Here is a 15,453-nt window from a genome sequence, read left to right on the forward strand (position 1 = left end):
TTGTCATCTAATATAGCCTTCCTCCAGCAGTGCATGAGGATCAGCCTTAAGGCTCCTTGTCCACCTAGATATTACTTTTGAATTTCAAGCTCAGCTTATTTTTTTCTTTTATTTTTGGGGGGTTTCATGTTCTTTGTTTTTATTTTTCTTGTGGTTTTTTTCCCCAGCTTTTTTCCCTAATTCTAGGAACTACTCCTCTATTACAATCCAGATTAAGTTGCTAGTCTATTATTTCCTCAGAAATTCCTACTCTAAAAAATAAAGTCTTTCTAAAAATATAGTTCTATACACTTTCAACAAACAAAATATATAACAAAACGCACATATATAATGTATCTACCCACTGAGAAAACAAACCCACAGGAAAGCTAAAACAGCAGTTATAATTGCTCACCAATCCACAGGTCAGCTGGGATTGGAGAGACTCACTCATGCTCTAAGGGTCAACTGCAGGGCCATCCCTTCACTTTGTATTCTATTGATCAAAACAAGTCATGTGGCCTGCCCAGATGTAAGGGATGGGGATAGAAACTCCCTCTTTCTATCGGGAGAAGGACGGGAGAAGCTACAAAGTCATGGATATAGAGGAGTAGAATATTGGGCCATTTTTACAACCAATCTACCACTATAAGAGCCATATACAGTGCTGGCACAACAAGTGTTATATATTATTATTATGGATGGCCAGGTAATACATCCAGAGCCAAGTGACCACCAGTATATCACCTAATATTGAATTTGGGTGGATGGCTAATGCTAAGTCCTGCCCATGAAGATCTGAATGTGTTTAAAATACTGTATGTATTAAACATGTTTTTTTTAATTTCTGTATCTGAGATCTTGACATCTGGAGCCTTTCAGATGAGAGAGGGACTGTCCCTCCCAGGGTTAGAAGATTCCCGGGACTCCTGGAGGTAGAAGACAACCTTCTCCCCCTCCCACTCCTTCTCCCGTCCTCCATTGCCTTCCTATGCAAACTAACCAATCCAGAGACCATATTCCCCCACTTACTGTTTTATTTGCTCTGACACTATTCCTCTGCCCCATCAACCCAGGGCTAGGTATCAGACAACTAGAGATCACTACACCCTAGAACCCAGTGACATTATCCAAACCAACCAGCCTTAAACCTGCTTAGCCTAGTCACCCACTCCTGTTTTTCTCTCTCTTTCTCCCTATCCCTCAATCCATCTCTTTCTCCCGCTCTCTCTCCTTTCCCCCACTTCCTTCTGCCTGTGACTGACAGTGTTCTCTTGCAGTTCTGCATGGCGTGTCTTGCCCGTCCTCTTGGGAACTGTAATTTACTGTCTATTCTCCTGATCTGTTGGCCTCGACATACCTGAATAAAAACAAAATCTCCATTTTAAAGCAAATACTGCTTGCCTTGTCTGCAGGAACGGTAGCAGGGATGTATAATCCACAGGCAGAGTCAAGACTGACAGGAAACACCACTGCCAGGAGTTACCCAGTATCCACTAGTCCAAATAAAAGTCATCAGCAAGTCAGCAATAAAGCCTAGGACCCGGAATCGGTGTAGTGCCGCAGCAGGAGAGAATGATGTGGAGTTAGTTGTGAAGCAGTTGAATTTATTCTGGCTGTTTCTTTCTTCTCACCTTGAAATTGGGCATAGAGAGAACACAGAGCCAAAAAATGAGGAGGAGGTTGACAGGTGAGCAAAGTTGTGAACAGATAGTTTGTAGCATATTGGGCGTGAGAATCGAAGATAATCCAGAGGGGAGGGATGGAGGTGGGAGGAGTAAAGATGGTCAGCCTCTCTCCCTATAGAATACATGATGTATATATTTTCTCAGTGCTGGTTTTGGTCCCTCCAGCTGGTGGCTAGAAACCAGAACTCTGCAGTATCTTTGTTTACCTCCATTGTCAACATATTGGCAGTGTTGACCACATTTTGGTTGAAGTAGTAAAAGTATACCAACATCAGAAATGCTACAGCATCTTTAAAGAAACTGCCTCCGCACAGCGCCACCTATCTGCGCTTCCTCCCATGGTTGACTGTGTTAGAGTTCACAGTATTTACCGCCACTTCCTGAGGGCACATTATGGTCCTTGTCCATTGACACTAGGCTTGGCCATATGACCCATCCTACCCTTCCACATAGGATTATACATCCCTGCCCTATTGTGCCCAGGATAGTCACATGATCTGCTTTGACCAATGCAATGAGAGTAGATGCTTTTAGAGCCAGCTTGGGTTTCCCCCTGCCAGGACACAAGCACTGGTCCAGATAGGGGCTTTTCTGTCCACCTGGGTCCCAAAGTGAAAAGGACATGGAACAGAATTGAAACTGACCATGATGAACACAAATGAAAAATAAATCTTTGTTGCTATCTCATGAGATTTGGTGGTTGTGTACTATTGCAGCATGACCTAACCTATGTTGATGATATATCTTTACATTATGTGTAAGCACTGATTGTTCCTGTATCTTTGACTTGGAGCAGTCTAGACATTCACTGGACTCTCTAAAGGGAGTCCTGGAGGGGAGGAAGAGGAAGATGGGCTATCCTGCAGGGGCAGTTGTGAGATGACTAGTCTCCATCATCCAGGTAACTAACAGAGCAACCTTCCCACAGTGCCAGCAATCTCCTGTCACCATGGCTTATTCTCCCAGTACAGGAAACATCCCAGGCAGCTAGGTGAGTGATGGGGAGCCCAGGAAAGCAGCCACTTGGCAAACATGTGAGAAATAGGTCAGAGTGGGTACATGGACTTGTGGCTGGAGATGTAGGGACTGAAAGAAGCCACACTGTTCCAGAAAGTTCCAGAAAGTAAGAGTTCCAGAAAGTAAGAGTCAGATATCAGGAACCACAACACCTGGAGAGACCAGAGGGAGAAACAGGAACATATGGAGCCGAGAGATCAAATAAGGAAAATGGTTTATGGAATGTCTGCCTGTGTCTTCTGGCTTGGTTTTATGGACCTGGAGAAGAGTAGAGCTGAAGAAAGGTTTATTTGAGGCATTTCCAAGTTTTCCCTAACTAGAGCAGTCGTCCAAAACCTGAGAGCAGGGATAGTCAACTCAGATTAGTAGACACTTCACCGAACTAAGAGCTTGCCACGTGTATTAGAGGGAGGCAGTTTCACTGTATCTCTTTCTGAATAAAAGAAAAATTTATCTGGGAGATAAATATCTGAGAGTGAGCACCTATGAGGCACTATGAGAATAAATTTTACCCTAGTACGATGAATGCATGGTCATCAGTTCACACACAAAAAGCTTACTATGCAAATGTAAAGCAAAAAGGAAATTTCAGTAAAGGTAAAAACATCAGAAATTGCACATAACTTAATCATGTTATTAATAACAGTCATAGCCTTTACCATGTAATTAAGTAGCAATTAATACCAATGCATTTTTCTATTATCTATTTTCTAAATACCTGCCCAGAAGAACTCCATAGGAAACAAAAGATATTCTCTCTTTCATCAGCTTGTGCCTGTAACATGCTGTTGAAAGTGTAGTAAGAGGCAATTTCGTTGCTAATGATGAGTGTCAATGATAGAGCCACACTGGAAGACAATTCTGAAAAACTTTTTTGAGTGTTTAAAATATTCATATCTCTGGAACAGTATATTCACATCTAGAAATATATTCTAATAAAATAATCAGAAATGCAGATGATTTATGTACTAAAATGTAGCAAACAATAAATATCCAACAAGAGGCCTATGATTAAATAAATGATACATAAAAAACAGAATACAGCCATCAAATATAATCATGAATGCTTTCAATTATGTAGGAAAATGCTTACAAAATAATATCAACCCAAAACAGCATAATATGAAATTGTATTTATAGTATACCCTCAACATTTAATAACATGTGTATAAAAAAAGATTGAAAAAATATCCTAAAGTATTTAAGAGTAATTGTCTCTACATAGTAGTATTATGGGTGATTATTACTTCCTTCTGAATGCATTCTTGTATTCTCCAAAATTTCTACTATTATATTTTCCAAAAAAAATATTTTGGAAAAATATTCTTAAATAATACTAAAGAGAGTGATTCAGGATACAGTAATACATTATTTTTAATGTAATAATGAATGTGAGGTGATGGATAAGCTAATTAACATTGTGGTAATCATTTTACAATGTATACATGTACCAAATCATCACCTTAAACTTCCACAATGTAATGTCAATTATATCTCAAAAAAGCTGGAAAAATTTAAAATAATGACGTTATAAATCAATTTACAAAAACTCAAAACAACACTCAGAAAAAAATTTATCCTTTCAGTATACACCAATAAAAAACAAAAATTGCTACATACACAGATAAAACATAAATGAATTTTATTTATAAATGTATGGATGTATAAACTTATAACAAAGATTACCAATTAGGGGGAAAATACATTAAAAGAATATAATGCCATAATCAAGTAGAATTTACTCAGAATTTAAGGAAGGATATTTTAATATAGTGAAAACCATTAATATAATCATATTAGGTGATTTAAATGATAAAAATTCTGATTGTATCAAAAGATACCAATTCTTTTTAGAAGCTTCTAATAAACAACAGATATCATTTCCCTTATTAAATAGAGAACATTTGTTTAAAACCAACAAGTAACTTCATATTTAATGAAGAATTATCAAAAAATCTTTTTATCACAATTTTATTTAACACAAAACAAAATAGAAATACATAAGGAAAGATGAATATTTTTGCAGCTACGATTTTATATTTCGAAAAAACAAATAGGCCTTCTAACACTGTTAGAACAAAGGTAATTCACTAACAAATATTTTAAAAATTAATAGCATTCTAACGATAGAAATTCCCACACTGAGTAGCAATACAGATGTATTTATCCCAGAAAGAATTAATGTGTTAAGGGTTAGATAAGACCTAGACAAAAACAAGAACAAATTATAACGATTACAAAGAAATCAAGAAACACATCAATAATGGAGAGAGTTAATTCCTTGATGGAAAGAATTAGTACCATGAACATAAGTCTTAAAGCATTTATTTTAGACCTAGGCAATTCAAACTGAAGCATCAAAGAGATGTTTATCTTATATAACACATTCCTTAGGGGGAAAAATATTTTTTGAATATTAAAAATATATATGTGGGAAGAAAAAAGAACAATGAAGACCAATATGATACTCATTCAATGGATTCAAATGCAGTTTAATTTGTTAAATGGCAAAAAATTATTAACTACCAAGTGTTAGAATAACCAAGAATAAATAATGTTTCTGCTCAAAGCTAGGGAATAAAAACAAAAGGCATTGCAATGTAATGTAGTAAGTGCTATGCTAGAGCTTTGAAAACTCTCTTGGGGTCAGGAAAGGTTAGGTCAGCATTTTAAAGAATCTAACCTTCCCAGGTTTTGAGGCAGGTGGAGGGAGAAAGAAGGAGACTCGGAGTATCATCTACAAACGCAGAGTCACACGGTAAAATGGCACATTCCAAAATTTGCAAGGTCACTACACACAATTAAAAGTTAGTATTTAAAAATCAGAAAATTTCTCAGAAAAATTTGGATTTCTGGCTTCTTTTGTCAAATTGGACAGTATCACAAACTGGGCCCACATTCCCACAGGGAAATAAGGGGCACCTGCCCCTTTTAGAGGGGACAGTTTACCACAGCACTTCCTCTTTTCCTGATCCTTCTTATGTCTAGCTCACTTCATCCACCTACTCAGCTTTCTGGTCCCTGTACCCATCTGAGTTTATGACTCCTACCCTATATGATGGGGACCAATAAGGGTGGTAGCAGCAAAAAGCAATATGATTAAGTCAGGATTTCAAAAGCTCAACCAAGCAGCAGAGTAGAAGGCAGAGGGAGAGAAGGGTGGTAAGGAAAGCAATGAAATCCACAAAAGCCTATTACATTAAAAAGCAAAATGGGGCAACCATCGTCAAAGGGGAGTCACCTAGCACCTCCCACAGAAAACACAAGACATGAAAACCATCGAGTTCTGCATCTGTAGAATACAAGAGGTGATGATGGTTTAAAACAGGGCAAAGTGTAGAGAATAAAAAGAAAGGGGCAAAGACAGTTAATATTTTGAGGATGAAAAAAGTCTCAATCTAGGTAATCGATTTGACACAGGGAACAAGGAGAAAGACAAGATTAGGACAGTTTGCAGGTTTTTGGCTTAAGTCATTAGGTGGTGACGCTCCAAAATAAAGAAACAAAAGGAGGAAAAAGTCTAACAAGTCTGGAAAAAAGTTCATCACTCAGTTTAGCATATGCTGAGTTTGTAGAGGGTAGAGATATGCGACTTCATCTTATAAGTTCCAATAAATTGCCAAAGAAAACTTATCTCCATGTCTAATGTGATAACTCTAACAGCTGATTGTCAGACAAAAATAACAGTGACAGATATGATTATATATTTCTACAGAATGGATACCAACAGAACTAAGATTGAACTGGAATATTCACAGAATTGAATAAAATATTGCAACAAAGATTACAGAGGGTCAATAACTTCATATAGAAAAGTATAATTATAAGATATATAAAAAGAACAATAATAGAAAAGTCTAGCAAGTCTTAATGTAAAGGATATGCATTTATATACTACACTGTTTCCATTAAGGATTTAAGATGGCTTACAATAAAAATATACATAGTAAAGGATAAAATGTAAATAATGATAATAAAATGTAAAAATAATTTTTTTAAAAAAGAAGCTAGCACCAGGAGAAATCAGAACTAGGGGGGAAAAAAAGTAAGATACGCAGGAAGTAAGTGCTTTCAGAAAAACTACTCTTCACAACCAAAGTGAAATGTTTCACGTAAGGTGGATCACTATTTCTGTATACATTAGGAGAAAACACAGCAATTTCTCCCTTCACAAAGGTCATTTTTTACACACTTTCCCCAACAGAAAAGACAGCATTTCATGATAAAAGTTTTCGAAATTAAACAAATTTAGCTTGATGAAAAACTCACTACCTTGTCCCTATTTCTCAAATGGTATGTTATTGCTGGACAATTAAATATTTTCAAAAACCCTTCGCACACTGATATTTGGGAAATATTATTACACCAAATAGGGAAAGGATTTAATGAAGCTGCTTCTCGTGGTACCCTTTGATGAAAACCAAGAACTACATATCTAAGTGTAACTGGATGAAGACAATGGGGGGGTGGGGGAAAGAGAGAGGGGAGGAAGGGGAAAGTCAACATGAAATGGACGAGGTATATAAATTTCTGACGGTCCACCCTGATCCATATTAGAATGGATGCATCTTCAAGGAATGGATGAACTACACATCCTTCAAACCACAGCAACTGGACTTTGGCAAAAGTTTAATAAGAGATGGAGAGCAGACAGAGTGAGGTAGAAATCTCTGGTGAGCACCGAAAAGTTGTACACTCTCTGGTGTTGGCTGAGGATGGATTCACAAGAGTTAGAGCACAGTTTGGTTGACATCCTTTCATAAAAATTAAGGAGCCTAATTAAAGGCCATCCCACATCAGCACAGAGGAGGTAATTAGATGCCCAGGATTAAAGGGCAAGTATAAAATGCACAAAATCCAGACATACAGAAAGCAGACACAGAAAAATATTCCCTTGTACATAAATTTAAAGAAATGCAAATCATAAGACAGCATCATTTGGCAACTATAAGCTAAGCAAAAGACTAACTTTAAAAACTCACTATTGTGTGGATTTTAAGAAGAGCTATATTCAAAATTTGTTAGAAAGAATCAAAATATCCCAGAATAAGGGAAGAGTTACACAAACTATGATATATTAGTGCACAAAAATGATTATTCATGATAAATGTGAATCAATATGGAAAGATGCTTCTGGAACATTAAGTGGAACAGAAGAGACTATAAAGTTTCCATACTCTATGAATACCACAATGTAAACTGTATATATGGAGGTACAGAAAAACATGGGCCTGGGACACAGAGCAAGTCAGCAGAAAGCTGCCTCTTTCCGAGCGCCAGCCAGCCATCCTGGGGAAAGCTCTCAGGGGCTGCAGGCAGAGGTTGCCATCTCTAGGATTTGCCCTGCCCTGACCCCATCTGCACTCAGGTCTTACCCTTTCTTTGCCTGTTCAATGCCCAACCCCTCTGCCCTCCAATTTTATCCTCCCAAGTTGACGCTGTCTTCTTTTCCATCTTCTTTAATTCTCACAACACCCTGTGAGGTAGGTATTATTACAGCCATTATTAAGAAATGATTAAATGAATGAATGGTTACAAATTAAAGCTCAACATAGCTTTGTTTTCAGACCTTCCAATGGGACGCGCTGCTTCTTACTTCACAGATGTCCCTTACGGTTTACCTGCGCATGGCTTCTTGGCGGACTGGGAAGGGACAGAAACCAGGGGACAGGCTTCTGCAGCCCCAGCTACTCGTCCTCCTTGTTTCTCAAGGCCCTGTGACTGCTCTGCAGAAGGAGCTGAATTATCTGAAAAAGGAGAAAGAGATGAGGCTTCCTAAGACACTCTTTTTATCACTCTACATTTTGTTTTCTGTTGGGGGCATCAGTCCAGGTAATCAAATCTCAAGACAAAACTCCTGTCACTCGGGTTTTGGAGAGTTCGTGTCTTGTGGATTTGAAATAAATTAAATACACACACACACACACACACACACTCAGCAAGCAGAAAGAAACTCTCCTAGTTAGGAGAGACCCACAACACAGGCCCAGATGAAGAGAAGGACAGCCCCAATACATATACAGAGCAGAGGGTCTCGGCCACATTCGGGCGTCCTAGTTAGCCTCTCACACTGTGATTTGTACAGCCCTCCTCTCCTTCACACCACTCGCTCATGAAGCCCACCACTACCAGCCCAACATAAGAAAACTCCACAGTAAAAGCTTAGAGACTCTGATTTTGGTGATTTGGTTTTCTCATCAACAATTCCCCTGACCGGACTACGCACTGAAACTGATTTCCAGCTACAGGCAAATCTATTAATAAAAGAAAAAGTAACCTGAATGCATTACAATGAAGAGACCACCAAACCATACTTTGTAGACCTTAGAAAACGAGACTATGCAGTGATATGAGAAGATATTTATGATGTTGTATAAAGTGAAAATTTAAGATAATTAATACAATTGGACTAGTATTCCTATAGTAACAAAACCGAAGGGCCTACAATTAAATGGTAACAGTGACTGTGAATTAGAGCAAATGGAGTTACACGCAATTTTTACTTCTACTCTATTATCCAAAATTTTCTGTAATGTGGTTCAAATTTCCTAACAATTAAAAAAGAAAAAACTTTAATTCAATTTAATACAAGAAAGCCATCCTTACCTTATCCTTACCTTTCTAGTCACTGGCCCATCTCCCTCCTCTTTTTCCCAATGAAGCGCTTAGGACTGGTCTCTGTAATTCATGACCCCCAACTTACCACCTACACTGTTCAAATACTGGGGCAGTGCTGAAAATAAACTCCATACCGCCCTCCTTTGGTTAAAATCACAGTTCTGAAACATACAGTGTTGACTATCCGAAGCTTCCACAAGGACAAAGCACTTAACACGTGAAGTGCTTTCTCCCCAGACTCATGTTCAGGTCAAAACCACATCATTGATAATGCTCAGCGAGTCCTCTGATACTCTCACCTTTATTTTCAAGTATCTTGTGCAACTTCATGTGCCTATAGGTAGAGATGATCTGAAAATTAACGACGCTGGGGATATTCGGTCCTTGGTCCTGCAGCAGCTTCAGAGCTGTCGCATGGATGAGCTGATGGGACCGTTTGCATCTCTGAAGCCTGCACTCTCCCCTGACAAAGGACTTGCACACATGAAACTTGTTGCATTTGTCCTTGAGGTTGCAATAACCATACAGTGCTTCACCTTTGTTGTAGAGCAAACAGACCTGGGAGAGAAATGAGGGAACACTGAAACACTGGTTTTCACTGTATCTTTCACGCCAACAAACGACAACTTCTCTAAATGGCAACTTCTGGTCCTCCGTGGCTATTAAAATCACTGGATGAAAGGCAGATGGGTAGTGTTACAGTACTCCCACCTAGATCTCCCCCAGCTGTTACTAAAGCACAGCTGCCTCTCTCTGACTTTGACCCTCATTTGACCTGCCGTCCTCTCCCAAATCCTGTAGCTAACCAGGAATTCTATGCAGGTACAAAAGTCTGGGCCCTTTGCCGTAAGGCCAGAATAATTATTCAGGGTATTTCTGCTCCAGAGCCCCACCATGAATCAAGTGAAGGCCAGATTTTACCTTGCTTGTAGCTTTTCCTTCCTTGTAACCTGCTTTCCTCCTTTACGGAGTGTTTACCAGGGTCCCTCCTTCAAGAAATCACACGCACCTAAATCCCTAAGTCAGGCTCTGCCTCCAGGGAATCCAACCCAGACAGGTAACGTGAACAGATGATTTATCACATAGACAAGGGAATTTTTTAGGGAGCATTATTCATCATTACATTGGAACAATTAATGTCAACCAGGTCTGTCCTAGGCAAACCAAGACCCTCCTGATGGGGAACTTGATAATAATAGGACAGGCTGTCAACCATGAATCAATCTCAACCTCACAAACAAAAAAGGTGACCAGGCATTGTGTACTTCCTGGCCACGTGGTTGGAATGTATCTGGCTCATGATATACCAAACCTGGGTTCAAAATTTGAAGAAATGAGAAAGTAGTTGGAGGCCAAGCAGGAATATCTTGGCTCCCAAGGCTGCCTCCAGTGCTGCCTATGGGTACAAACTCTGCTGCCTTGAAGGGCAGCCTCTGCCATCTGAACCAAAGGCTCCAGCCTTGTGACGTTCTTCCGTTCTAGACCCTGCAATACCTTAGAGTTAAAATAGGACCACAATCGTGAACCACCCTCTATTTTCTCAATGCTCCCCCTTCTTCTGACAACTTGGGAGCGTGTCGTGACAGAATCACTGTGCCAAATTAGAAAACTCTACTTTTCATTGGTAGTCTCTCGTAAAATTTTCTTTTGGGATTCCAATTGTTTTATACTTAAATATTCTTTGTGTCTAGCTAAACAGACACAAACATACTAATTTCACCATTAGAGCAGTTATAATGGGTACTTTTCAAGCATTTGGAACTAAATCATGTTGTTTTGAAGCAATCAAATTTAGTATCTAAAGCTCCCAAAAAAGTAAATGGAGGGGAGGGATACTTATAACAAATGTGACCCAAAAAGGAATCTGTATCATTGAGGACATCTAATTATTAACAGAAAAAAACAAATGCATCAATAGAAAAAATAGGCGAAAGCATAAACAGGCAATTCACAAAACACAGCCTTCATAGGCAGACCTACTAAATTCAAATATGCCAGTTACTATGTGACCTTGAGCAAGTTATTTAATCAGAGACTCAGTTTCCTCACCTGTAAAATGGGGGCAAGTTATTAATAAGCTAAAATATATAAATTGCTAAGTATGCAGTAAGCACTCAGACAACCAGTTGCCAATATTATTATTTCCATACCACATACATCCATCATTCCCTGTGTGTCAAAGCCCAGCAAAATCATAGAGACTCCAGAAAGGTTAACACTGCACCATAACCCCACCTCACACCAATACTTCTCAGGCTGTCCTCTGTAAGCAGACTTCTGATACTCTCTCCCGATTTCTTTCACCAGGCAGACAATCTGAGGATGACTTCGTGGTGACTCACCTCTGGTAAAAGGCAGGGGTCGTTCTGTAAAAGCAGAATCCGAAGCTGGGCCTCATTGAGGCCAAAAAGCCCATGGTTTTTCAGGACCTGGATGTTGACAGGTGTGTGGATATCATGGGAAAGAGTACAGGTAGACCTAGAACACAAAGCACTGGATCAGAGGCCCAGATGAAGAAGAGTCCAGTCTGTCAAATTCCTTGCCTAGGGCTACTTTCAACTTGCATCTGACGTGAAACAATTTGCCATGAATTCGTAGACACTACAGCCTACTAGGTTCTGATAATAAGAAAGCTGGGTCATTTTCATTTTAAATGAGGATGCTTTAAAGCCAAGGGTGCCCCCGCCCCCAGTCACCTGCCTTGACCGATGGTGCCCACCTGTTCTATAGGTGATTGCACTTGGGTTCTCCACGCCAAACAGCTGCCCACCCCCACAGTCCAGCAACGTTAAAAGAAGTGTCCCCCCAACTCCACTTTGGGGAATTTCTGTACACCCAGGAAGGCTGGACTCAGTAGGCAGCCTCAGGCGACCGTTCCCAAGTCATCCACCGCTGTTTCCTTGGGGTCAAACCAGATTGGCTTTCTAAACCTAAACAGCACAGACTGGCTTCTGTAAAACTGTGTTTATGTAGGAAGAGGCTATCTGCATAAAGGGTCCGTGGATCTGATGGGCTCCGCAAATGCCCCCCAAAGGACTCCCAAAGTCCCAATCCTGATTTATCCCAGCCAATGTGGAGGATCCCGGGGCAGGGGCTGCAATTTTGGGGGCGAGAGGCCGCTAAGTAACCCAAACGCAGCCTCACTCCGCACGGGAGCTAAGAGCGCAGGGGAGGCCTCCCCGGGAGGACCCCGCCCTGGGCCCTTCCCATGGAGGCGGCTTCCCTTCCGCCTTTTCGGAGGGAGTCGCCGGCCCCTGGGCGAACCGTCCCTTTTCTCGTTCCTCTCGGGGCCCACTTCCAGCTGCACGGCTCCCGCCCGGCCCCGCCCGCCGCCGGGTCCCCCCGTCGGCTCACCAGCAGTCTCGGTTCGGGCACTTGCCCAGCATGTGGCGGCGACAGAGGTGCAGCTGGTCGCAGGCCTGGCACTCGCCGCGCTGGTAGCGGGCGCAGAGGCGCGCGGAGGACACGGCCACCACTCTCCAGGCCAAGGGGCCGCCGCCGCCCGCCCCGCCCGCGCCCGCCGCAGCCTCGGCCTCCGCGTCCCAGAGGCCCTCCTTCATCTCCACCTCCTGCAGCAGGAAGCGGTCGGGCCCGGCCTGGCGCAGCACCTCCAGGAGCCTGGCCTCCGACAGCTCCACGTGGGCGCGCAGGTCCTGCAGGAACATGCGCCCGCCGTTGGCGCACAGCACCTTGGTGAGGAAGGAGCACACCGTGAGCTCCGCCATGGTCGCGGCCCAGCTCCCTGCGCCGCCAGCACGAAATCCGAGGCGGGCAGACTCCTCCCAGTCACGTCCACGATTTCAAACCAAGATCCCGAGATGGCCTGGAGAAGGGGGGCGGGGGGCGGCGGCCGTGGGCAGCGGCTGTCAGAGGAGGGCCCGGGGGTCTGCGCTTTGCCCTGGGCGCGGGTCGGGAAGGGGCAGTGTTTACTGGACCTGGTCAAAGTGAGTCCCGGCCTGAGGCTTGTATAGTGGGGGGGGGGTCACCAGCAAATGAGAGAATTTGAGGGACTGGTAAGGGCTGCAAAGAAGATGAACTAGGTAATGGTAAGTTAAACAAAAAAATGTTAACTTCCACGGTGGAAAGTCTTTTTAAAAGAAAAAAATTATTAGGCCATTGCTAGCAAAAAGACTGGTCTTGGGGCTGGAGTCTACACCACCAAACGCCCTGGGCAGCAGATGGGAAAGTTCACGTGCACATAAGCTGAGGTTCCTGGGGTTTTTTGGGGCCTGGCTATTGTCTCTTTGGGATAATTGGGGAAATAGCCACCTGGAAATTTATCCTACATTCCAACAGACATACAGGAATGTGAGCAGTCTTTTGTCAGAGCTGATCCACAGCTATTAACTGACTATTAACTGACTATTCCCTTTCACGCTCTGCTACTGTAATTTTAATTTAGAACATATCAGAATATTTTTTATTTTGTGTTTTGGTCATGTGGTTAGAAGATGCAGGGCTGGGTGGTCTTAGGTAGTTGGTAGGGAAAGGTCTGAGGAGGTAGCCAGTAGCCGAAAAAACACTTCACATGTGACCAGTCTAAAGGGAGATGTGTGAAATATACACACTGGATTTAGATTTAGAATGAAAAATACCTCATTAGTAACTTTATGTTAATCATGTTAAAATGGTATTTAGATATTACAATTTCATCTGCTTCTTTTACTTCTCTGAAGTTGCTATGAGGAAATTGCAAATCACAATTGTGGCTCACCTTACATTTCTGTTGGACAGCACAGGTCCTGACCTGCACCTTAAGCAGCTGGCCATATCGCCCAACGCCATGCTCGTTTAATGAACATTCACTGAGCCAACTGCTAATGGCAGTGACAGTGGACAAAGATGAATAAGACGTAATCAATGACTCAGCCAGCCTGGTTGCTCTCTTATGGTGGGTTGTGAAGATGGAGTGAGTCAGTGTCAGGCCAAGAAGCTAGAGGAAGGCAACTGCTGGAGGATCTTTTCTACCATGCTAAGAAATTTGGACATCCATACTAAAGACTTAGGGAAGCCACTTAAGGAATTTCATTTGGGGAGTGACGTGAACCCTCTGCCTAGAATGCTTTCCCTGGTATAGAGGTCTCCATTTTGTCTTTCAACCCTGAGCTTAAATGTCTTCTTCAGCAAGGCCTTTCCCAACCTCCCTATATAAAGTACCTCCCCAGTATCTGCATGGAACTTAAATCACTGGTATTTTTTTCTTCTGGTTTACTTAACATTTGTAGAATTCAAGGACATGAAAGCAGGAATCTCATTTGTCTTATTCATTGCCATATCCCCAAACTTAAAACCGGGCCTAGCTATACTGTAGGATAGGTGTTTTAGAAAGATCCCTGGAAGAAGTAAGAATGGATTTCTAGAAAAGCAAGACAAGGAATAACAGAAGAGAAACAGGATTTGAGGGAGTAAATGTCAATTTTTATTGTGTTGAGTTTGCAATGGACAACCCAAGGTAAGATGCTCAGTAGGCAGTTGTATTATATATAGAAGAGCTTAAGAAAGATGGAGAGGAATATGGGCTTGAGTGACATCAAAGTGATTAGGTAATTGACCCTGTGAGTTGATAATTCAGCAAAAATGAAGAGCATTGAAAGCAGAGGTGGGAGGATAGAGCCTTGGGGAATAGCAACATTAAACACTTCTGAAAACTTGAGAGCTTGCTATGACAAAGTGAATCAACAAATAGAACAAGCAACTTTAGAAAAACTCAAACATCTGCTCATGCTTGGTTTGGTGGTATTTTCATGTATTTGCATGTGGGTGTTTTGACAGCAATGGCTTGGCTATATTGTTTTATTTACATTGAGGTCCAAATCAAATGGCAATTTGCCTTCACTTGGATCAAATCTATGCTACCACATAGAGATCTGCCTCCTCTCTCTCTCTCCATCCAAAGTTTTGTGATTGAAAAAGAATGACCTGAGAAGGGCTTTTAAAGGAGTGACTGACAGGACAGTTCTAATGACCATTTGTTTTGTTAACTTTTGGGCCTCAGCCTGGCCCTGGTCCCATCCCTGGGACCAGAGGAAGAAGTGTTAGCAGCTGCCAGCCTCTCCCTCTCTAAGCTCCTAGACAAACGATGTGCCAGCCTGCTGTGGGCTCCTCCATCACCATTGCCCTGCCTTTCCTTGGCAGTGTGCTGAAGGCTCCT

The 15,453-nt window shown here is 41.7% G+C and overlaps 1 protein-coding gene across 1 annotated transcript; it reads right to left on the reverse strand.

Moving 5' to 3' along the window:
* Nucleotides 1–4,313: 4,313 nt before the first annotated feature.
* On the reverse strand, nt 4,314–13,061 carry ZC3HAV1L (ZC3HAV1 like). Its single transcript, XM_081038511.1, has 4 exons — nt 12,657–13,061; nt 11,645–11,780; nt 9,602–9,860; nt 4,314–8,431 (listed from the first exon to the last, which is right to left on the reverse strand). Exons 1-4 carry the CDS (start codon nt 13,025–13,027, stop codon nt 8,295–8,297), a joined length of 903 nt encoding a protein of 300 aa, XP_080894637.1. The 5' UTR covers nt 13,028–13,061; the 3' UTR covers nt 4,314–8,294.
* Nucleotides 13,062–15,453: the final 2,392 nt, after the last annotated feature.

Source organism: Rhinolophus hipposideros (genome assembly GCF_964194185.1).
Source record: "Rhinolophus hipposideros genome assembly, chromosome: 25".
Lineage (NCBI taxonomy): Eukaryota > Metazoa > Chordata > Mammalia > Chiroptera > Rhinolophidae > Rhinolophus > Rhinolophus hipposideros.